This window comes from Montipora capricornis, unplaced genomic scaffold (assembly GCF_036669925.1).
Source record: "Montipora capricornis isolate CH-2021 unplaced genomic scaffold, ASM3666992v2 scaffold_379, whole genome shotgun sequence".
In the NCBI taxonomy this organism is placed as follows: Eukaryota; Metazoa; Cnidaria; class Anthozoa; order Scleractinia; family Acroporidae; genus Montipora; species Montipora capricornis.
The window spans coordinates 25,440-51,022 of NW_027180111.1; the positions used below are offsets into that span (position 1 = coordinate 25,440).

At 39.3% G+C, this 25,583-nt stretch overlaps 1 protein-coding gene and 1 long non-coding RNA gene across 5 annotated transcripts; both read left to right on the forward strand.

The window, feature by feature from the left end:
* Positions 1–753: 753 nt before the first annotated feature.
* Positions 754–11,998, forward strand: LOC138035399 (uncharacterized). 4 transcript variants are annotated; one of them, XM_068882099.1, is made up of 4 exons: positions 754–864; positions 4,426–4,512; positions 7,830–8,151; positions 10,021–11,998. In XM_068882099.1, the coding sequence occupies exons 3-4, from the start codon at positions 7,831–7,833 to the stop codon at positions 10,810–10,812; spliced, it is 1,113 nt and encodes a 370-aa protein (XP_068738200.1). In that variant the 5' UTR covers positions 754–864; positions 4,426–4,512; position 7,830; the 3' UTR covers positions 10,813–11,998. The 4 variants fall into 4 exon arrangements, with proteins under 4 accessions (XP_068738200.1, XP_068738201.1, XP_068738199.1 ...); XM_068882100.1 differs by lacking the exon at positions 754–864 and having other exon boundaries at positions 4,350–4,583; XM_068882098.1 differs by lacking the exon at positions 754–864 and having other exon boundaries at positions 4,350–4,512.
* Positions 11,999–18,503: 6,505 nt separating this feature from the next.
* On the forward strand, positions 18,504–19,404 carry LOC138035401 (uncharacterized). The gene is made up of 3 exons (XR_011129577.1): positions 18,504–18,614; positions 18,975–19,040; positions 19,154–19,404. It is a non-coding gene; the product is annotated as an uncharacterized lncRNA (long non-coding RNA).
* The last annotated feature ends 6,179 nt before the right edge of the window (positions 19,405–25,583 follow it).

The following is a 25,583-nucleotide window of genomic DNA, read 5'->3' on the forward strand; positions in this document are numbered from 1 at the left end:
CGTAATCTTTGCAGTTTACAAGTAGGAAAGATCCCCCACTGGTAACTGAAATCTTCCAAGAGTGCGCAAGTGCAAGAGTATTTGATTATTTGACTACTTGGCTACGAGACCCTCTATGGTCAGAGAAGCGCGCTACTATTCAAATAGTCCAAGAATCCTTACTTTATGCTCATGTTACCATTAGCCTAGTGAATTCGCTAGTGCTTGCGAGTCGAGAGATTCGGGTTGTACACTTCTTCAATGGAGATTTTTTCCTTTTCAATAACTCAAAAAAAAAAAAGTTCCAATTTGTTACTGAGCGCTCATTATATGCATGGTAACTTACCTTTTCTTCCACCGACGTTTCAATGCCAGCAGCACGGTGGCAGAGGTTTTGTATTCAATGTAACTTTATTTGATACCGTCTGCTATTATGAGTACTCGATAGCTCACTTGATATGAACGTATTCTTGAATCAACAAGAATGTCGTTAGCACCTGTTCGTGGTAAAATAGTACGTTTTTCTTCCTTTAACCTTTTCAATCTTTAAATGGAATCAAATCATCGAAAAAGAATATTAAATTAAATTAGACACAGCATAAAAAGCTTGTTGTTGGCTTAACTTTCTCACTGCATTGAAACTTCCGAAAATTTGCATCACAAAAGCCTCTTGTTTGCACAATGACGAAATTGTCGCTGATTGGTTCTCGACAATATCACCATATTCAATTCATATTTCCAAATTTCGCTCGTTTTTCGCTGACTGTCATGGTGGCAAGATGTGCTGTGCTGTTTCTCTGTGATTTGAAAGTCCATCAAAATGTTTTGAAGCCGGTTTGCCCAAGAGGAAGGAAACCAATATTTTCTCCTTTTTAAAAAAGGCCGGTAAGTTTGAACTGTCATGCAGTTTTTGTTAACATTTCGTTGAAAGGTGCGGGAAACAAATACACGCTTCTTTGCGAAGCAAACACGTGTTTTGTGACTAAGTCGTTTGAGCTTTGAACATAGTTAATAGAGGGGAATGGTTTGGAAGCTCGGCGAACATCAAAAGAGCAAACAAAGCAGCCAAGATTTAGGTTGGAAAGTCCACGACCGTGCACAATCTTTTGTTTTGCGCTCATACACTATGCATGAATTACGTAACCAACACGTTTCTATTGGTTAGTTCCGCAGTATGGAGTAAACAACTATTGTGTTTTGTGCACGGTCAAGGCTAAAAACCTACAACAAAGAAATTTGTCAGGTTTCATAACCATTCCCCTCTATTAACTATGCTTTGAACAAAATCGTCTTCATGTCAAAATTAAACTTTAATGTTGATTAGTTTAGCGATGTCTCATAGGATTTTGCTTGGAGGGAAAAATTCCGGTTGATAATTTTACTGCCGTTTTAGAGGATACATTATGCAAGAAAATTAAATGCTTGCGACTCTCTTTAAAAGTAAACTGTTTTTCTTTGCGTCAAAATTTTCTAATTTCATCATTTGTTTCGATGATAAGATCCAGCATATTTACAAAAGATTGCTCACGTTTAGCTATGAGGAGCTTCTTTTGGAATCATATTTTTGGTTAATTTGTGACTCAGTTCGTTAACTTTGTATCAGGGCAACAGAGACGACTTTTCAACTTAAAGTATGTATAACAGGTTTTTCTTTATTTGCTCAATCGAAACATGGTTTTCTGAGATAAAAACAATTAGAAAAATTTCATTCCGATTATCGGGATTTTCATCCCCGTTGATGTACAAACAGCGGTAATAAGGAGACTGGGGATAGCAAGATTTTGTCGTCAAAAGTTTTGCTATCCCCAGTCTTCTTAGTAGGGCGGTTTTTTACCCCCCCCGAAGTGAAAATTCCGATTTTTAAAAGCTTGAAGAACATGGAAGGAAAGTCGGTATGAAATTTTTCTAATTGTTTTTATCTCAGAAAACCACGATATTTCGATTGAGCGTTAAAATCACTCCTTGGTGTCCCCAAAAAAGCGGTCCCCCTTTACTGGGTAAGCAAACTGTTTAATATTTTCGCGATCGTCATATCTTTAAAAGTAATAAACTATAAGCTACATAAAGTAATGTTGAAAACTTAAATCGCTACTATGATACAAAAGCACTTCCTTCTTTTCTTCAGATTTTGAAAGTGTGTTTCCTTAACACCTGACTGGTAGATTTTGAACTTTGATTTTTATCTAAAGGCTGTTAACTTTGAGTGCAGGTTTTGGGTTTCACGGTCCGCCATTACTCGCTTTCAAAACTCAGGGTCTAGGGAAAAGTGGCGTCATTTAATTTCACGGTGTAACTGCAGCTTATTTTATTTGCAAAACATGAGTTTAGCCCCGTACAGACGCATTGCGTTCTGAGTGCTACTACGGTGAGAAAAACCAGTTCTCATTTTTCTTCACATTTCGAAAGCACTTACGTTGAATGGTCAACGGGCGAAATTTCTTGTAGTAATTTAAAGAGGAAGACTGTTTATTTTTTAACCCCACGTTTCTCATTGTAAGGCGCATTTCCACAGCTCATTTTAACACTAAATAAACTCCCTATCTAATCAAAACCAAAATAACAAATTAGAAAGATGAAAAAAGACTCTCTAAAAAGATACATTTTTAGGGTAAGGGTTAGGTTTACAGTCTTCGCTTTTTTTAATGTTCTCAGGCAAAGAGTTCCATAGTTTTGGTGCTGAGAACGAAAAAGCTCTGCCACCAGAACTGGACAGTCAATTCTAATCTTTTGAGGATGGAGTAGTAAGCGTGACCATGATGTTAACCAATGATGTTCTGACAAATTAAACCATGATAGGAAGTTTGCGATCAGCTGTTTACGAGCGGCAATATTGGTTTTCTGGAATATTTGCATAACAAATGCATTCTTTTCCCAGACACAAATATCAATCATTTTACGTCATTTGAAACCCTCCATGTTAGCTCTTTAATGGAAACAATGTTGGGATAGAGTGGGAGCTTTAATTTGTCGGCGAAACCAACTTATTTTTTTGTATTTATTTGTTTTTTATCCTTTGTACAGATAAATCTAAGTTGAGATCTTTGAACACAATCAAAAGCATTGAACACAGTTCTTTCAAAAGAATCGTTACGGCAAAGGTGATTTTTTTGAAAACGATTCCGCCGTAAATTTTTGCCATAGATAATGTAAACTTAGTGATGGCCAGACGTTCGAAAAAACACTTAAAGAAGAAAGGTTCTGTTTCAGAGGTCTCGTTGGTTTGACCAGCGCAATCTCTGAGCAAACAAGTTGTTAAAGTCAGCGAATACAATAGCTGCTTTCACTAGTCTTCTTCAACCTCTGGGAAAGAAAGGTCCAGAACGAAATTTATTTAAAGTCTTGCCATCCACATACGAGTGAAAATTGATTTTTAGAAAAAGACCAGTCTTGGACTCGTTTTGAAAAAGAGGTAAAGGAATGGTCTATTATACTCGTGCTTTGATTTTTCGGCTTCGCTAGAGTGACATCAGATGTATACATATAGGGGGGACGTAAGTGTCACCAGCCTTGGTAAGGTATATAATGGCGTGAAGGATGCAGGGAGAGATAAAAAGGAAGGAGCAGGCAATTCTTAAGCTTACAAGATGTGCTCGGACGGGCCGTGAATGAAGCTTAAAACGAGATCTTCTTGTAAACTCGTTCTGTCCATGGCACCTTTTTGGTGGTTTTCACCTTACGTCATCGGCCATTAGCTCTTTTTGTACGTCCATCAGCAATTGTGAATTGCAGCATTCTTATCTGTGTCTCCAGAGATTGGTTGCAAACCACCTCTAACGGGTGTTTTAACAGTTCGCCTTTAGTACTATTTCTGTTTAATTCGACACATTTCCTATAACAGAAAGAACGTTGCAGATAGTTGAAACCACTTCTCACAAAATTCGCAACAACTGCGGGATCAAATGAATGCGAGGACTTTGTAGGACGCGTTTCGGATGAAATTTCGTCGTGCAACTGAGGTTTTTTTCATTAAAGAGGGAACTGTTTTCTTGGGCAGTAAACACAGTGCGTCATTCAAGACAACTCGGAGCCGAATCGAACCGATGTTCTTCCTATTACTAGTTCGGATGCTCGACCGCTGAGCTATAGAAGACTCGTAGGAGCCTAGTAGGCCATTAACCAATTCTAGGATCACGTGACAAACGTTCCACATACTATTTGCACTCACGGAAATGTCAAATGGTGCCATATTTGTAATCATATTGAGTGAGATGTTTTTGAGCCCACGGCACATTTTTGTCCTGTAGGAAAGATATCTGTTTACAAACATTGCTTTTGTCGTTCAAATATGTCAACCACAGGAACTAAAGACCCTTTGTTTCGACAGCCAATGAGGCTCTGGTTGGCACATTAATGACAATAGGTGTCGTCAACGATATCTTCCCCATGTAGAATGAGAAAGTTGGCACTTGACAATGGTTGAGGTTTTCATTTACTCTTTAATTTCAGTTTCTTAAAGTTAGCGCACATTTCGAATTCTGGACCCATTAACATAGTCGTGGATGAATGACAACTTGATGCAAATCTGCGAGGAAGGTAACCCAGTACATTAATAAGCCCAAAATGAAGATTCACACTGCTGAGGTTGACAATTAGACATAGTCTAGGTTTGTAGAAATTCGGATGTAGCTTAAAATTTTAAATCCAAAGACCTGCTGACTTGTTCATTTAAGAGAGTCCGAAACCAGTGTAACATCAAATCATGTTACATTGATTAAAGGCCCAGTAATACGGGCAACATTTTTCGTGCAACTTGTCACCTAACAATGTTGCGTTGCAAGTTGAGATTGTTTGTTGCGCGTGTTACCACCTTCTTGTACAACGTCTACTTTTTGCAACATAAAAATTTGTTGCTCAAGAAGGTGGTAATACGCACAAAACAAACCATCTCAACTTGCAACGCAACCGACATTGTTGCGAGACAAGTTGCAAGAAAAATGTTGCCCGTATTACTGGGCCTTAAGTATTTTAAATACAAATAACGAATTTAATTCAATGTTTGAGACGTGGTTCGGCAGAAACTTCAGCCTTTTTCAATGCAAGTATGACATGAGATGCAAATCTAAATATAAATATCTACTGATAAATGTTAATGAGTACAAATACAAGATGAGATAAATGTATAAAGAGTGCAAATTAAGTGCTTAAGTTCCTAACAAGATATTTCTATCCAGATTCGAATCTCATGTAACTCTTGCACTGAAGAAGGCAGAAGTTTCTGCTCAAACATGTCTGCAATATTGAAAATTGTAAATTGCTTTTCTCCTGTTCTTAGACCAATTGGGCATTCGTTGTATCACTCTTTGTTTTAAGCTGTGTGATATGAAAGCACCATTGCAGAAAAAGAGGAAAATTTTAGGAGAGATTTTTTCGAGGGGGCGGGGAAGGAAAGACGTACACCACCCTCCCCCACCCCCTCGAGAGAGCTTGCTCGCGGGCTAGAAAACCATTTGCGCCACCTATGGGATTGAAAAACGGAATGGTAAACTGGGATTTTGATTGTAGCCGGTAAAAATGAATGCGCTGTAGTATTTCGTGTCTCGCGTCTTTTGAGACCCTACGGTATTTACTACGGTATTGTTTCATGTAATTTCCTTGTGCTGTATGCCAAGAACGGTCAAGTTTGATTCCGCTGAAAGTTTTATCGTCCTGTTCTTTTTACAAAGGCTTTTTCCATAGTAAAAAAAATAGTAAGGCAACAGTTATTTTAAAACCCCATTCTTTGACTTTTCTTCGACAGAAAGAATTCGCTACTAAGTAAAATTTGGTTTAAGGATGAACGCTCAAATCTTCCCTTGTCGGAAAGAAGCATGGAACGGCGACTTTGAAGTTTTGCAGAAAGGGAGAAAAGCTTAAATCGTTTAATGATTAAAAATCCACGATATTTGCACAGATCCAATTAAGTAATCAAGAGGGATAATTTAAATATATGTGATAATAAAACTGCGATTGTTATTTGTTTGTTCGACCTGACAGTTCTTCAAGTTGTTTTCAAGACGACACTCACACATTCAAAAGTGATACTTGATATCACAAAAGTTTCTAATTAGAGTTTTGGTCCGGACTTGTCCATTTTTTGCTCATCTTGAAAACATCTGCCTCACTCGCACTTAGGCCCGTTTCAAACGTCGAACTTTCACATCTACATCTACATGTTCCAGCACTTGGCAAAGTCCCTTTTTGACTTGTGGCTGTTTCTGCTTAGGTGGCCTCATACACCTCAAACCTTTTTAGAGACATCACCGCCAAGCCGGCCATTTCTGCTGGAGAGAACAGGACAGCCACAACACCGGGGACTTCATCCCCTACTCTTCTCGAATAGTGCTTGGGCTCTTTAACGTCCCACAGGGAACTTATGAACATAGAAGACATTTGTGAGAAGGAGCCTACGATTCATAGTCCTTATCCAAGAAGGGGTAGTTTCTAAAGAAACTGTGGTGCTGCGTCGGTGGGGAAGTAGTATACAAAAATTTGGTTTATCAACGGAGTTGATAATGTAAATTGACCACCGCACAGAGATTCTAAAAGCTAAATCTCTGTACGGTGGTCAATTTACATTATCAACTCCGTTGATAAACCAAATTTTTGTATACTTATCCAAGAAGACTGGAAAGTCTTAACCATTTGCAGATGAAATTACAAAGGCAGCACTTTCTCCTCAGTTATTTTAAGATCCTGAGTGTTGATCCGGCCGGGGTTAGAACTCCTTCATGACAGCCCGATGCTCAACCAACTGAGCCACCGGTGCCGAATCTAATGCAAATGAGAAAACTCTATTTTTTTCGCTCATTTGCATTAGATTGGGCACATGTAAAGTTCAACGTTTGAAACTGGCCTTAACTGATTGAAAAAAACATCCAAAAAGTAAGCATAGTCCATGAACGTTCATGATTTGTATCTGTATTTTGGGGGAGACGGAATAGTTTTAATTGTATCTATGTAAACTAAGACAGATGATAAAAGTACGACCACCTTTGAATATTTTAAATAAGAACTCGTCCGTACCTGAACTTGAACACTTTGTGGTTACATCAAGTTCCCTTTTTCAATTAGACTAACCCAAAGACATTACCGTGAGGTGCGCCTTTGGGAATTGTTGATGGTTCGTTTCAGGATAATATATTTCTCTTCCAACTGTTCAAATTAGGAAGAAATTAAGGAAGAAACATCACCTCTGAAAACATAATTTGCGTTTTTATGTGTTGAAAGGTCTTTGCATCAACCGTATGATTCCGAATGCGGTCTTCTTATTTTCTACATTTGTGTATTATGCGGCCCAGTGACATACTGGGCCTTTCAAAATCAACTAACTTTCGATCCAGTCATTAAAATCTCTCCGTACAGGGCTGAAAAAATGTTCACATGGAAACTGCTTGGCAAATATATGATATCCGAAGCTGAATTGTCACAGAAAGTCAGACTTATGAAAGCGTACCGTATTTTGCCGTAGAAATGTTTTCGAAACTAAAGCAACTTACAAGAACGACTTTTAGACGAAAGGGTAGGGTAGACATTCATGTATCATTTCCGTTTTTCAATAGTTTAAAGTAAACGTAACTATCTTTCCGACGTCTTGAAGTATTTTGAAATCTTTCTGCTTTTTTGTCACGGAAAATCTATAAACGTATTTTAATTCAAAATGTTTCGCATTCTCTAATATATGTTTGTTTTTATCCCTACGTTCGTATTTGTTGTCTAGAAACTCCTAACTGTTCTATTCGATTGATACGAGCAGGGGTGGGGAGAGGTCACCCGCTCAGGGTATACTGACCTATACTCTGTGAGAGTGAAAGACGTTCCAACAGCTCTTTTTGACGGTTTCAAGCTTGTTTTGATATTTTACAATCTCTTAGGATGAATGTCGTTTACCGAGCTCTTTGGTTTGCCACGGCAGCGCTGATATTGATATTAACCTCTTCAAACAGCATGGAATATAAAACACCATTCGTGTACATATACAATGTGTTCACTAAAGATGTCGCGGTCATGAAGCATACTATTCACTCAGTGGAGGTTACCAGTGCAGTGGAGTGTTTTCGTCATTGCGCGAGGGTCTGTGGCTGCTTGGCGTTTCAAGTGACTGGGGCCAGTTGCGAGCTGTTGGACAATGCGAATAAGGATCTGGTAGCTAGACAAGGAACTCTCCTGTATATTATGCAGCAAAACGACGTCGAGGTTAGATGATACTTTGAGCCACGTCTTATCAGGAACATGCTTTAAATATTCTAAACCTTTCAGCTAACCATGCAAGTGTTAAGGGAAACTCCACTCCTTGTTTATAATCAAAATTGTTCGGATTTTTACTCAATGAAAGCGTTTGTATCACTTCCAGAATCGCTTATTTTTCTTTTCAGATTTCCTGGGCGCCGCCATCTTGAATAATTGTGACGTGTTACGGTTGCCCTATGGTTACTTTGTGTCTGAACCGTAACATACCGTAATACAATTGTTCAAAATGGCGGTACCTTAAAAATATGAAAATCAAAAAGTGATTCCAAAATTCATTTTTTTCTCAGTGATACAAACTTAAAAAAAAATTTGATTGCAGACGTAATTTTCGATTTGATTAACAACCTCAGTGAACGTGTTTTCAATTTTCTTTTTGTTTTATTTTATTATTATTATTATTATTATTATTATTATACATCAGGAGCTATTGAATACTAAATCAGTAGGAGCCGACTCAGTTCTACTGAGACTTTGAACTCGAATCGTTTTCTCAAAAGCAGGAAATCATGACTAGGAGGGTACAACTTAATCGAGTTTATGAAATTCCCTGTTTTCGCAAATCCCATAATACACTTCATTTTTTTTTTGGGGGGGGGGGGGGGTGTTTGGATTAAAACAATGGATATCCAATTCACTGAAGCGTGATACAGTCCCAAGAGTGAATACCTTGTATTGTTTTTATGTAAAGAACCCCCCAAAACGTACTGCATTATGGGATTGGGAAAATAGTCTCTGGAGTTTTTACAGAACAAGTTATTTTTAGATTGATTTTCCCGCGAAACTGGACCTTTCCAGCCAATTACAAGTCTTGCATGATAAATTAGATTACCCATGTGATCGAGAAAAGTCACTCGTGCTAGTAAAATCTTATTTAAAACCTCGTCCAAAAAAAGCTTGATCTGTTCCACAGACCTAGTGGTGGAGCAACCTCGTTCCCAGGCTCTCTCTCAGAGAGAGCCTGGAAACGAGGTTGGTGTTGGAGTTGTAGGCTCCTGTTTATGGGCTCATCCATGTTCAGATGGAACGGTGATTGGTTATAAGCAAACAATAGAAGGCTCTAAAGCTTTTCTTGTTGTAAACGTTCTGAGGAAATGATGAATCCGAGAGGAGATATGGTGGTGGTTTGAAGCCATAATCACTGTAGAAGAGTTCGCTTCAACTTCTGCTTCAATTCTACTTCTATTTGTGAATGATACAGAATAAAATAAAATGTTCATATATTTGAACTTCAGAAATTAAAATGCAGGAGAGTTGGAGATCATCGCCGTGATCTTCAGATTTCATGTATTTCAATTTCCTCAGTTCAAATATCTGAACATTTTATATATTCTGTGTTATCTATTCGTTCACTTCTTTCGGGAAAAAACTCGAACTCACAAGTGACCTGGGGTCCGTTCAGTTTTCGAAAGTCCCGGAACGTTTCGGGCTCTTTTCATTTCCTCTGTTTCTTGAAAAATGGAGAGCTTTTCAGCCATCAAACTTCACAACCAATTTACTTTTTGTTACCTTGAAAACACGTTCAAAGAACAGGTTATCAAAACAAGCGGATGGAAGTTTCGGAAGTGACTTTTCGGACCCGAACAGTTTTCGGGACTTTCGAGAAACGGGCACCAGCTTTCAAATGGCTTGATAGCTCAGTTGGCAAATCGCGCGGTCATGAATTCAAGTCTCATTCAAGTATGAAACTTTTATGATTTCCAACTCTGGTGTACTGCCGTTTCTATTTTGTAGGCTCAGGTTTGTGAGCTCCTGAAAGGGTATATTGACTACTTAGTCAAATGAACGTTTGCTGAGTGAGTATACTTTTGTTTTCAGGGTAATGGGAGCTGTTTGAACGGATGTTGTGAATCTCGACCTTGCCTCAACGGAGGCACGTGCCGAGAAACGTGTGGTAACATCAAAGAACAGTATGCTTGCGCATGCTCTGAACATTACTATGGAAAAAGATGTGAATTGTTTAATCCAGCGGTGAAGTCTTGTCAATCTATCGCAAGGATTAAGCCAGGAGTGGTTTCTGGGATTTATGACCTCGTTATCAGCTTTAACAAGACTATTCGGACCTACTGTGATTTCAGCTCTGAGGCTGGAAAAGCATGGACCCTCATAGAATCATTTTCCCTGGGAAACAAGGAGTTTTACAAAAACAAACCTTTTTATCACGACTTTCCACGAAACGAGAAAAATTTTACATGGGACGACTTCCGAGTCTCGTATCAAGCATTGGTTACCATCAGGGATAACTCAACACACTGGCGAGTCACATGTAGCTTCCCATCAGGCCTCACGTACTCTGACTACGCACGCGCATCGCTGACAGCCACAGACCTGTTGACCTTTGCAAACCAAGACAAATGCCGACGGTACGAGTACGTTTCGGTTCGAGGTATCAACTGCACGGATTGTAAGGGGATGCAAGTACAGAAAGATCATGAACATATGCATACTGATTCTTATTGGAGTGGTAAAAACAGCTGTGAATGGGACCCCAGGGCTGGTGCAGTTAAGGATGAAGATAACTTTGGCTTTTATGATGTCACTAATCCACAACACAAGTGCACGAAAAATTCCCTCTCGACTACGCAGTGGTGGCTCGGAGCTGAGCTATAATTTGAAAGGCATTCTCATGATATCAATGAAACATGGTTTTGTTGTTCAAGTTTCAAGACAGACGCGAAGCTCTGGTCTATAAATGTGAAAGCAATACTATTTTGCACCAATGGTTTCAATTTAGATGAATGATGAGAGAAGACTTGATGCCAAGCGGTCCATATCCTACGAACGCAGACGTATTTCCGGTTGTCGTTTCGGCGGAGAAAAGTGACCGCCGGAAATACGTTTCCGTTCGAATGCCGTGAGGGTGAAGATTCTGAATCAGCCGGAATGGTCAGGACTGATGACGTTCTCTTTCTGTTACATTTTAGAGAGTTGGAGGGACTTAGCCAAAAGCGACTTAAGCATCTGAAGTGCTCTCCAAACTTCTACGCAACTCATTTAATTAAGCAAAGCTAGATGACAGGGACCCATAGTCATAGAAGAGTTCATTTCAACCTCTATTTTAAAACGAGTCTCAAGTACAATTCATTTCTTGCGAAATTCAGCCTTCATAACCCCCGAAATTTAAAGAAAACTGAATAGCACCCCAAGATCTCCCACTGCGACTCACTTGAAAAATTTAACAGACTTTGAAACCGGGAACTGTTTTTTGTTAATTTTGTAACGTTAATAATGATATGAGTCCCGAAGTCGACCAGCTTTCCAAAACAAAAATACTGTTCAGTTTGGTGGAAACGTGAGCCTTCTTAACAGGATTTTTTATAGTGCACAATGGTCCAACTGTTGATAGAGTGAATTTGTACGCTATGTTATAGTTTATATCTCGTGTTATCATTTGGATTCGTTTTGATGGATGATCCTCCAAATTCACATCTGGTACTTCATTTCTAAGGAAGACTTCAATTTGTACTCCCAAAAACGTGAATAACAAAATCTAAATATCACCAAAGGTGCATGATTCATACGCCTTTGAAATGGTGGATAAATGCAGAGTTTGAAGACAACTTCTAAGTATTATAGTTAGAAAAAAACGAACCGCTACTTTAAATTTTGCGTTTCTTGCAAGCATCGGCAGGCACTTCTCTTGTAGTTACACCGCCCTGACCATTCCAATCTTCCTGGGTACCGAATCCGAATCGATTCCTGGCCGATGCATTTTTCTTTCTGCTTCGAATTGCTTTTGCCTTGCTTGGTGAGGAACTCCTGTGATGGGAATTACGGAAACGTCAAGTATTGAGAAATTTTCTTCTTCATTAAAGCATGGGCTGGGATTACATGCACATGTGGTTAGAGTGCCATCCCAACCCATACTTATCTCGAATCGAATCCAAATCGATTCATGCCCTATACAGTGTTTTCCTTCTGCTACGAAATGATTTTTTTCCCTTGATAAGATGCCTCTCATGCATGCACCTTGAGCATGCAAAATGTGCGTAAATAAGGAAAACATTTTAGTAATAGAAACGTCTTAAACTCTTGTCCTCTGCCAATGTTACTAAGGCATGCGGTTATGATGGCATAAGTAATAAGATAAACTGTGCGGTGAGGGTTTATGTAATGTGCTTACGAACTTAATCAACACTTCTTTTCGTCTCGGTCAATATCGGAGCGCTTGGAAACTTGCTAATGTTTTACCCCTATTTAAAAAAGATGATCCATTCGACAGCTGAAAACTAATTACCGCCCAGTCTCTCTTTTATCGTTTTCATCAAAAATTTGCTCTCGACGAATTGATTTGTTTTGCTTGATAGGATGTCCACCATGCACCTTGAGCTTGCAAAATGTGCTCAAATGAGGAGAACATTTTAGTAATACGACCTTGTGATAAAAAGCGCCTAGAAGCTCGGTGTATTGAGAAATTTTCCATTTTTTTAAAGCATCGGCTGGGACTGGTCATGTGGTTAGAGCGGCCTCCCAATGAATAACTGAAAGAAAAATATAGCGTAATTGTCACAACGCGTTGAGCGAAGCTTGATTAAGTGGACACTTACTAGAAACAAGCATTCCTGCCCTTGCCCCTAGTGAAGGCGAAGACGCTCTGGATTCGTCATAAACGGATGTAATCATAGGGGCCGGCAAAGTCAGATCAACTTGGGAGATAGTGCTTCGGTACAGTAACTATAACAGAAGTCAGACCTCATTCGCTCAACCCACAGGAAATTTGCCGCTTCCTGGATGCTGCTTAATGTAGGCGGGAATTTGGCGAACTTTGCATATATCTGAAAGGAATACAACAAAATTGACCAAGGTCTCTAATTTTCAATTTTTTCTTTCGCCCGTCTCCAAGCAAGTAGTTTCTGATTGGTGATTTGTTGCATATAGAGACATTATATATCAGTGGTATTTTCTGTCCATCAGTGCTATTTTGAAGTTGAGGGCCACATGTTTGAAAACTGCTATAAATCAATGTTAACCCTTGGTAAAAGTAGTCTATTGCAGTTCTCAACGAGTTTTGTCCAAAGATTGTGGATTCCCTACAAATTTTTACATGCCAAAGACCGCACAACAAAAAGAAACAGTTTTTAATGTTTTTTTGGGCGAATTCCCTTCTGAAGACACTCTTGTCTCAGTTGAAGATGAATCTTATCCGCCACAAGCTTCTTCGAAAAGTTTGGCCTGACTTCACTTTTTCCTTTAATATTGTGTTAATTGACAAGACGCTTTGAAAGATTTCATAGTCACTCTCCACTTACAAAAATAGTCTGATGAACATGCGCACTTGGCAAAAACTTAAAATCAGAATAAATCATCCCACATTCGAGCGAAAATCAGACACGTTTGCAATATGTAACTGGAAAAATGTACATTGCAAATGTCACAACGGGTTGAGCGAAGCTCGCTTAAGGAGCCACATACGAGGAACTAGCATTCCTGCCAATGCCTCTAGGAAAGTCTGAGATGCTCTGGCTTCATGGATGTCCTCTGATCTGATCAGAGAGGCCTACATAGTGAAATCGATTGGCGAGGTAGTACTTCGGTACTATAACAGAACTCAGGCCTCCTTCGCTCAGCCCACAGTGTTGTGTTACTTTTTATCCTCAAAGCTTGGAATACCTCGAAACTTTCTCAATAGGCCATTTTACAGTTGTTTCCTCAGCGACCTAGCCTATGAATGGCAGCGAGGCTGCCGGTGACCTTGCATTGATAGAGACCCCACTGCTTTTTATCATGTAAATCATGTTGTTGTAATGCTAACTAGTCTACATTTACAAGAGAAAAACAGAAAGGTTTGTATCAAAACAAGGTCACCCTCAGCCTCGCTTCCATTCACAGGCCAGGTAACTCAGCCACAACTGTAAAGTGGTCTATTTGCTTAGCTCAGAGTTGATTGACAGAACACATCGTACGGTCTTGTGCGGGGAAATAGTTCTGAAGAAATCTTCGACCTTACGTTCCGTTTGACTCAAGAGATCCTTTGTATGCAAGGGTATTGTTTGGTATTTTTCAAAGCCTGGGTACTGCTACAATTGCCTCGCTGATGACATCACAGTGACAATTATAGAGGCCAATGACTGTGAGCATGCAACCTCGATATAATTGGGCGACGGCATTTTTACAGACTAACTAGTAAGATGTTTTTTTTTAATATTAATTTTCAAGAGAAAACAAAACTTTCTGGCCAATCACGAGCCTTACATTATTAATTGAGTACGGTCCCGTGTGCGAGTCAATACTCATTTAAAACTTCTATACAAAGCCTCTTCTCTAAAAGTATCGTAACATGGATCAAAGAATAGTATGAGAGTGGTACGCCCATAGCCATTATCTTAAGTCTTGATGCGGGCTTGGTGAAAACCACCATTATTTATTCATTTCTCTTTTGAACCAAGGACCTTTGTGCGCCCATTTAGTCTGAGATTTAAAATTTCAAGAAGCTTCCAGTTGGCGCTTGTTGGACAAACTTTCTGGAAAAAAAAGCGACGTCTAACGATATTCATGGCAAGGAGAGCAGGAAGTACAACTGAGTTGACGTATTATCTAAAAAGGCCTCATTGTGTATGCATGAAGCAAAAACAGCCAAAAGTAAAGAGAAGTTTACCGAAAGGCTGGATGCAGATATCTGAAAGGACCACACCAAAAATTGTGTTTTGAAAAAGAGTGTGAGCTTTGGTTCTTGGATATTTTCGGCCAGATATCTATCTGGCCATTCTTCTGCATCATCTGTTCATTCCCTGATAATCCAAGTTCTCTTTTGGTAATCTTTGCAGATTACAGCTAGGAAAGATCCCGCCACTGGTAACGATTTTCACCCAGCTAAAGATCGCGCAGTAAAAAGAGACCATTTTTATGGTTATTATAGGTGAATTCCCTTCTGAAGACAGTCCGGTCTCAGTGAAATATCAAGCTTTTCCGAAAAGTTTGGCCTGATTGCTCATTGCCTGTAACGTTGGGTTGACTAACGAGAAACCTTGAGAGATTTCATAGCTACTCTCTGCTGAAGAAAAATTCCTAATGATGGTAAAAATTTAAAACAGAATAAATCGTTCCACAATCAAGCGAAAATCAGGCAAAGATGAAATATATAACTGAAAAAACTATTTAGCAAAACGGGTTGAGCGAAGCTCGCCTTAGGGCCACATACCGTGCGAGGAACAAGGATTCCTGCCAATGCCCCTAGGAAAGTCTGTGACACTCTGGCTTCATCCTAAATGGATGTCCTCTGATCTGATCAGAGAGGCCTACATAGTAAGATCGATGAGCGAGGTAGTACTTCGGTGCTATAACAGAACTCAGACCTCCTTCGCTCAGCCCACAGTGTTTTCAGGTTACTTTTTAGCCCTAGGGCTTGGAATTTCTCGAACTTTTCTAAATTCGCTTATCTCATATTTTCCTGCATGAGAGATCACGGCGTCAATTGCCTTTTTTGGGGGTGTGTGTGTGTGTGTGTGTGTGTGTGTGTGTGGGGGGGGGGGGGGGGGGTTAGAAGAGAATGAGAGGAAGAGAAGTGCATTTCTGAAGAAATCTTTGGCCTTAATTAAGTTTTGTGTGACATAGAAATCCTGTTTTGGAGGAATACTAGCGACGTCTTATATCAATGGTAAGGAGAGCAGGAAGTGCAGCCGCCTTGACGCAATATCTAAAAAGGCCTTATTATGTATATATGAAGTAAAAGTGACCAAGAGTAAAGGGAAGTTTACCGAGTGCTGGATGCAGATATCTGAAAGGACTACACCAAAAATGACCTACATAAAAGAATGTCAACTTTGCTTCTTCGATATTTTCGGCCAGATATATTGCCATTGATATTCTACAACATCTGTTAATTTCCACACAGTTCAAGTTTTCTCTTCATAATCGTTACCGTTTACAGCTCGGAAAGATCAACCATGGGCCATTGAAATCCTCTAAGGAGACGTAAATGTGCCTGATAGTGTATAAGCCAGTAGCGATAACTTGAGGTGCTTATTTCTCATACATTTTAGTTGTTCCTTGGGTTTGGGTTTGGCCTTAATTAAGTTTTGTGTGACATAGATATCCTGTTTTGGAGGAATACTACTTACGTTGTATTCAAGTATGCCAAGATTTCACATTAGGGGGTTGTGTCGATGAATGAGAATGTTTAGTTTCTCAAATTGCTTAGCTCATATTTTCGTGGGAGATCACATCATCAATTTCTTGTGGTGGGGGGGGGGGGGGGGGGAGGGGGGGATGGTGGGAGTGTATTTCTGAAGAAATCTTCGGCCTTCAGCATTGCGCAATGTATAACTGAAAGAAAAAATATAAGCAGTTGTCGCAACAGGTTGAGCGAAGCTCGATTAAGGGGCCACCAAGGGAAAATAAAGGGGGAAGAGAGGGCATCCCCCATACATGCCCTATTCCTTAGGTAATATGTCTCAAGTTATTTTTGGATCGAGATCACGCAGCACAGATTCCAAGAAGATTAGGCAACAGCCAATCATATGGCTGGAATGTGTTCGGCGTGGATAGCCCACGCTCAGAGAACACATTTTCGCCATAGGATTGGATGTTGCCCAATCATCTCCGAAAGGTTTGGCCTGATTTCACATTTGCCTTTAAAATTGCGTTGATTAACGAGAAACTTTGAAATATTTCATAGCCACTCTCTACTTAAAAAAAAGTAGCCTAATGAACATGCGCACTTGGCAAAAACGTAAACCAGAATAAATCATCCCACAATTGAGCGAAAATCAGACAAGTTTGCAATAAATAACTGACAAAAAAAGTACAGCAAATGTCACAACGGGTTGAGCGAAGCACGCTTGAGGGGCCACATACGAGGAACTAGCATTCCTGCCAATGCCCCTAGGAAAGTCTGAGACGCTCTGGCTTCATCCTAAATGGATGTCCTCTGATTTGTGCAGAGAGGCCTACATAGTGAGATCGATTGGCGAGGTAGTACTTCGGTCCTATAACAGAACTCAGACCTCCTTCGCTCAACCCACAGTATTTGTTACTTTTTATCCCCAAAGCTTGGAGTTTCTCCACCTTTTCTCAATTTGCTCAGCTCATATTTACCTGCTAGATCACGTCGTCAATTTCTTTTTGGGGGAGGGGGGAACAGAGTGTATTTCTGAAGAAATCTTTGGCCTTAATTAAGTTTTGTGTGACATAGAAATCCTCAGTGTTTTGGAGGAATAAATACTACTTACTTTTTATTCAAGTGTGCCAAGATTTCACATTTGTGTGTTGTGTCGATGAATGAGAATGTTTAATTGATTAACCCACACTCAATTGAAAACATAGACAATGCGCATGCGTACGGCATCTCACTGAAAATATATTACGCCACAATTGAGCGCAACTCCAACCACGGTGCTATATTTAACAACACGATATGCTTGGCCTGGTGATCCAGGGAACGTCTGATCAACAAAATAATTTCTGGATTTAATCTCGATCGTGTTTTACTTCATCTTCTGAGCTGTGATGTTTCCAAGGTTGACTGGCTTCCTCTTCGGACTTGACGACTTCAAACTGTATTCTTGATTTAATGTGAATATATACGAAGTTGGATTTGCCTTCTTTCTCCAAACGTTCCTGTATTTAATAGCCTAAGAAGTTAATCGCATTTCAAATTTTTTGAATTTACCGCTTCGAGACTCTCTATGGTCAGAGAATCGCGCGACTCTGTAAAATTTACATATCTGTTAAATAGTTTAAGAATCCTTAATTTATGCAAATGTCACCATTAGCTTAGTGGGCTCGCTAATGCTTATGACTCGAGAGATGCGTGTTCAGGGTTGTACACTTCTTCAAGGGAGCTTTTTTCCCTATCAATAACTTTCAAAAAAGTTCTAATTTGTTACTGGGCTGGTAACTTACCTTTTCTACCACCGACGTTTTAATGCCAGCAGCAGCACGGTGGCAGAGGTTTTGTTTTTAATATAACTTTATTTGATACCATCTGCTACCATGAGTACTCAATAGCTCACTTGATATGAACGTATGCTTGAGTAAACGAGAATGTCGTTATCACCTGTTTGCGGTAAAATAGTGCGTTTTTCTTCTTTTTCTTCCCGTTTTCTTTTTTTTTTTTTTTAACCTTTTTAATATGTAAATGGCAGCAAATCATCGAAAAACAGTATTAAAATAAATTAAACACAGCATAAAAAGCTTGTTGTTGGCTTAACTTTCTCACTACATTGAAATTTCCGAAAATTTGCATGAGAAAAGCCTTTTGTTTCGCACGATGACGAACTTGTCACTGATTGGTTCTCGACAATCTCATCCATATTCAATTCATATTTCCAAATTTCACTAATTTTTCGCTGACTGTCATGGTGGCAAGATGTGCTGTGCTGTTTCTCTGTGATTTGAACGTCCATCAAAATGTTTTGGAGCCGGTTTGCCCAGGAGGAAGGAAACCAACATTTTCTCCTTTTTATTTAAGTGCGGTAAGTTTGAACAGTCACGCAGTTTTGGTTAACATTTGGTTGAAAAGTGCGGGAAACAAATACACGTTTCTTTGCGAAGCAAACACGTGCTTTGTGACTAACTCGTCTGAGCTTTGAACTAAACCGTCTTCATGTCAAAATTAAACTTCAATGTTGATTAGTTTAACGATGTCTCATAGCATTTTGCTTCGGGGGTATAACTCCGGTCGATAATTTTACTGCTGTTTTAGAGGATACATTATTCAAGTACTCCTGCAAGAAAATTAATGCTCGTGTTCGTGTCAGAAAAGTACATGGAACGCTTTAATTATGTACATTTCAGAAACTAATGTGTTGTTTTGCTTGTCTTTGTCTCCACAGAAAACGATTTGTCATATACATTTAGAACAACGAAGGAAAATTGTCTTCTCATATCACTGGTTAAAGGTAAGCATACTTAATATGTACAGTGAAACACGAGTTGATTCAAACGTATTTCTTGATCTCTTCGGCTGTTTTCATTTCGTCTCATCAATTGTTCTTCTATATTAAATTTTTAGGACACTATGCACGCGAACAGAGTGAAGAGAAAGAGAAATTCAGCAAGAAAGAAGACATGAATTGAAGAACTAGATGGATATTCGTCAAAGATAAGAACTGTAGACATAAGATACTACTTCGAAATGGTGGCAGAAAAAAATACTCAAATCTCCCTTAGAATCGATTTACCATAATTTCAGAAGTAAAATGCTCAGTTGGCCTTTTTCTGAAGTATAAGATTCAATCGTTGGATTGTGCATTTCGCCCTCAACTCCGCCGCATACAATGTCAAACAGATCAGTGAAAAATGAATCAGTGAATGTGCATTTCGCCCTCAACTCCGCACACAATGTGAAGCAGACCAGTGAAAAATGGACATAAGAAAATGGTGGAGAATTAGTGGACAATGGACATAAGGAAGTCTGCTGCTCTGATTTAAAAATAACAGGGGGCATTTAAATAACGTAGGGGAACCTTTCCTAAGCAGCCACCATTTCAACATTGAGCGATAGTTGGATTAATTCTCGGAATCGCTTTTGTTCAAATGTAATTTGAAACCCATTTATTTATCCCCTTACCCCATCAAAATATTAAAGATGAAACTGATCGCTCAGTGTCTTAAAATCGACGCTGTACACTTCTTTAGATGGTGTAGCAACATTTTACAAAATTTTAAGGAGGTACTGGCTAATAAAAAATAGTTTTAAAATCAGTTATTCGGTGATATAATGCAGCATTATGAGGCTAAATTTCTCGTGTTAAACTTAGTTCTACAAAAACATGTAGCATTAAATCTTCTTTCCCAAACGATATAAAGTACTTTTAAACTCTAGACTTGCTAATCGAATTTTGAAAATCGACGAGGAACTTGGCAAAACTCGGACTTTTAAGTTACTGACATAGAACTAAAAGCTATTAAAATGCGATTCGCTTTTAAAAGTAAACTGTTTTTTCTGCGTCAAAAAAATTCAAAGTTTATCATTTGTTTCAATGGTAAGATTGAGCATATTTACAAAAGATTGTCCACGTTTAGCTATGAGGGCTTCGTTTGGAATAATTCTTTTGGTAATTTGTGACCCAATTAGTTAACTTTGAATTAAGGCAAAAGAGACAATTTTTCAACTTGAAGTGTGTATAACAAATTTTTTCTCCATTTGCTCAATCGAAACGTCGTGGTTTTTTTGAGATAAGAACAATTTAAAAAAAATTCATACCAATTATAGGGATTTTCACTTCCGGTGATGTACAAAACCGCGCTAGTAAGGAGACTGGGGATAGCAGGAGTTCTGCTATCCCCAGTTTCCTTACTAGCGCGGTTTTGTACCCCACCGGAAAGTGAAATTCCCGAAAATCGGTATGAAATTTTTCTAATTGTTTTTATCTCAGAAACCATGATGTTTCCCCTCTACTAACTCTGGTCTGACATACGTAACTTTCAATCCTGCTAGGTGACTCGTCAATAACTGTCAGTGTTGCTAAAACTCATCGAGGCCTACTATGGGACCTTCAGTCGCTGTAACTTAAGGCGACTTAAGGTCCCAGAGTAGGCCTTCATCGAACATCGCACGCGCGTTCGAAGTCTGCCTAGCAATAAAATCTTATTGGTGCATCTGACCTTTTTACGCCGTCAGATTGCCATTATCATTTGGAAGCTAGCCGGGCCTCGAAGCCGGTGCTGCGATGTTTGACGAGTTGGCCTAACCGAATATTGAATTCCCTGTTAATTGATCGGAAGTCATTTGCCAAGAACGAACCATACTTATGGCAATCTAGCTTGAAAATATGCATTGACATGATTGCAGTAATTATTCACAAGTAAATAATAAATAAACACAACCGTTTTTCGGACACAAATCTGACAAATATTTTTTTACACGAACTTTTGTTCGCCCTAGGGCGTCATGAAGTTTTGACCAATGACACGTGACACGTTCTCCTCCAATCAGAAAACGTATTTGAGTTGGGAGGTATAACAATCTACATTGGTGGTACCTCCTTGAAATGTCTAACTTGCTCGCTACACCGCTGACAAGGTATTTGGTTAGCTTATTCTAAAACTCCTAATGTCTGGTGCGCAGCAAAGCACGCATTTTTCGCAAGATTGTCTTGTTTTCCGCTGCGAATTAGAACTTCCATGTCATTTCTTACTTCGATAGAATGACGTCTGGCATGATCTCCATTGGTTCATTTTCAATAACGTTCACAAATTATTCGAAATTATTTCTCGTCGGGAAAATATTTGATTTGGTCAGCATGAAAAGAAATAATGAAAAGCGAGCAGATAGTTTTTCAAGTGCCTAGGATTTACCCACTTTTTGTAGTGAGTCATCGAAGAAAAGTTGCAAGCTGAATTACAGATAACCTACTTCCATTAGGGAAAAGAGAAGAAATTTTAGCCTCGTTGGCATATTTTAAAAGGAAACAAATCAGCAACGAAATAATCTTTTAGCTAACTAGCTCAATCATTCTCGAAGGTTTTGAACATCGTACGTGAGTCCATATTCGCACGTTTCGATCAAGCTTTTTTTGTGCTACTAAGCAAATATCAAGGACAAAGAAATAAACATTTGCTCTTCACATCGAATTGTTTTGTTCACCTTGGTCTATATTCTTGGGTTGCACGTCACGCAAGTGAAAACATAAATCGCTTACCATTTAAGAAATTGAGTCAAGAAATGGAAACGTTATAGAAGAGGAATAAATAAATAACGGGTCCAAGTCTCAGGGCTGTGCGATATTCCGTACTTGAGTTATTCGGCGAAATTTATTACTCAAATTTGTAGAGTTTAGTATGGAGGCGCCATGGATGATGTACTGCTGAAGTACACCAACGAATTTCTGAGGCCGCTTTATCGCTGCTATCGACCGAAGAATATCCTATTAATTTCATGTTCTTAAATACTCACCAACGGACAAATGACAAAAATGGTTGCCTCGCCATTCATTTCATAGTCCTTCGCGCGAACAAACATTTGGTATATGAGACATTTGGTATATGAAGGTTTTGCCGCATCCTGTTGGTAACAGTCAGGGCTTGCCACAAGTTGCTCGGCAACTTTTTGGCAACTTTTCGTATTTCGAGCAACTTTTTTCGTTTCGAGCAACTTTTTGCATTCTGAGCAATTTCTATTTTTCTCGATATCGGAGCAGCTTTTAGTGCTTTAATTGGCCATGCTTCCATATTTACAATGTCTTAGTAGACAAGTTGTGAATTTCCTGTGAAAGAGGAGCAGTTCCACCCCACTGGGGCAGATCATGGGCGAAAGATGCATGCAGCCGGGCTGCCAGGTCAGCGGCTTTTTAAAGAAAATGCAAAATGGCGGACGAAAGTTCACACTCCACTGATTCGAGTGTTTCAGGTGACGAAGGTCATTCAGATCGTTTGAGGCATGGTAGCCGCAGAAGCAGGGGCAAGACTGAGTACTCCAGCGAAAGCGGCGATTTCAAGAAAGCGCAAAGTGCAAACAAAACCAATTGAAAAAAAGCGAAATGTCCGCGGCACAGCCGATCCAAATGTGAGTGCTTGGGATAGTTAAAATCAGTTCAAAGGAGAGCATCTTACTGTAGTGTAGGGTAAACTCAGATGTGACGAATGCAAGGAAAATGTGTCTAAAAAAAAACTCTTTTATGAGGCACATTGCATCCCAGAAACATATTAAATCAAATACAATTATTGCGAAAAGCAAGAAAAAAGACCAAAGTATTGTAGACCTGATGAAAGAAACGACGAACGAATGAATCCAAAAGGATCAACATTACCCCAAAACATGAGACTCTATCGATTCGAGAGTCTTTGCTGACTGCAGGAATTCTCATGTCGAAAGTGGACAATCTGAGGCCTTTTCTTGAAAAATATGGCCACAGTCTGACATCAGACCAAATAAAAGAAGAGAAACAAAAAAAAGTTTTTGCTATCTTTTAGCAACTTTTGAGTAACTTTTTGAGAAATTTCGGGCAACTTTTTGGGAAATCTCGAGCAACGTGTGGCAAGCCCTAGGTAACACTGATAAAATATCTTTAACATCTAGAAGAGCTCTTAGAGCAAATCTTTGCTCCGGTTTTAGAGTGATTTCACAATTGGCGATGACGTTGTAAGTCTGCTAAAGCTTTTGAAAGCACATCCACTTCGGCCGCCAGTTTAATTTTTGTTCTCATATTGCGTCACAAACCCGTCCTCTTGTCTGACTAACCAATCAGGAATTTGCGGCCGCCAGCCGCCCCAGATATCAACAAATCAGAGTCTTTAGAGCAGGTGTTCCCTTTCCCTCTCTCCCCAGTCTTCCCCGTCGTTTTCTTCCCGAATTCTCTCCCTGCCCCCTCCCCTTAAACACTTGCTACGCAGGCTAGGTATTTTTCCGTATTACTATTGTTTCATGTTATTTCCCTTTGCTGTGGGACAAGAACGGTCGAGTTTGATCCCGCTGAAAGTTTTTCGTCCATATCATTCTACAAAGGCGTTTCTCATAGCAAAAAAAATAATAATAATAACATAAAAAAATAAAAATAAATAAATAAAAATAAATAAAAGTAAATAAAAATAAATAAAGCAACAGATATTTTAAAACCTATTTCTTTGACATTTCTTTAGCAGAAAGAATTCGCTACCGAGTAAATTTTGGGTTCCGTCTTGTCAAAGTACATTATGTTGCATCAAAGTATGAACCCTCAAATCTCCCCTTGTTGGAAATAAGTATGGAGCGGTGACTTTGAGGTTTTGTAGAAAAGGAGAAAAGCTTAAATTGTTCAATGATTATAAAAATGCACGATTATTTGCAGAGATCCGGTTAACTGATCTTTAGTATAAATACACAGGTGATTATACAAAATCGCGCGCTCTCATTGGCTCGCTATCTCGGATTATCAGCCGATAATCACCTCAACGGACAAAATGGCTGCCAGTAGTCGTTTTGCCACTGTAAGCGAAGATGATTTCGCGTTGAAATGCTTTTTTTCTTCTCTTTTTTGAAATAATCACCTGTGTATTTATACTAAAACAATTATTCGCCTCAGGCTCAGTGATTATCGGTGAATATTCACCTCACTTTGTCTCGGTGAATATTCACCGATAATCACTTCGCCTTCGGCGAATAATTGTTAAAGAGAGAAAATTTTGTGGGAAAATTCGCCACCTGACTCGTGAATTCCACGTTAAATTTCACTTGAAAAACCGATACATCGCATTCATCGCTTCGCGATTCTTGCGATATATTGGTTTTTCAAAGGAAATTTATGGCGGAATTCACGAGTCAGGTGGTGAATTTTCCTTGAATCGCATAGCTTTCTAAAAATGTCCTTGGTCGAATATTGCAATATTCAGTAGGCGCTAATAAAAGTGATTGAAGTGTCACCTGTCAATGGCCAGCAAAAAGGAATCAAGCCGAATACACAAAAGTTTATTCCGTTTCGTGTTTTACAAACCTTCGTTTTCTGAACTTTTACGGAGGCTTTAATTTACATTTTTACGTTGAAAACCATCAAACTGAAAGCACTGGGAGCTTTTGTTACTGGGTATTTCGCCAGCTCAATTCATGATCTCGGGAAAAACTCTTCGATAGGCTCGATTACCAGCCGCTGTTTCGGGAAATGAGCCAGCTCACTCCCGAAACCTCGGCTGGACGCGTGAGGTGAGCCATTGTTAATCTCCGCCAATCAGAAACTCGCCTGCACAAATCCGTCAGGCATAAATTATATGTTTTGGCTGCGAAGGTATTCTATTACCCGGCTGTTCGAGGTTTACAGTGCTTTAAGGTAGGAAACATCCAAGATTGCGACAACGAAAAGTGTTCGAGAAGCTGGAGAATGGGAATTGTGTCGTTTTCTACCGCCTGAGTTCGCAAACTTCACTGATTTTCCAGTTGGCGCCAAGGTCAAAATACGGCTTTCAAATCCATTGCTATTGCAATTTTCTCCTCATACTTCGCTAATGTAAGAGCAAGTAAAATTCCTCAAGATCAATTGAAAGTACTGTTGCGTTTATTGCTGGCAAAACGAGGGGGCCGATGAAGGCGACTGAGAGCTAAAGCAGCCGAAGATTTCGTTGATGATTCGCCGGTTGAATTCAAACTGACAGCGATCATTCAACCACAAACTCAAGCTCGTATCATCTGGAAACTTTGCACAGACGTTTTAAGCATTATTATGTAATTTCTGTTTTCTTAAAATCAGTGTTTTGGGGATGTCTAATGCTATTTCCCCGCAACTATTAACTTCGCATAAATTATATTTTTAATTTACGTCACAGACACAATCTATCGGTCACGCGTCCAGCCGTCTCTTCTCGGGGAGGATACCCGAACTCGAGTGAGCGGCGGTAATCGAGCCTAACTCTTCGACAGCGCTTGAAAGAAGGACAACGTGCATCCAAAGAAACTCAATAAATACACTGGTAAGTTGTTTGCCTCCAATTAAATGTTAAACAGTTACTTGAATTGGACTTAAATTTAAGATTCA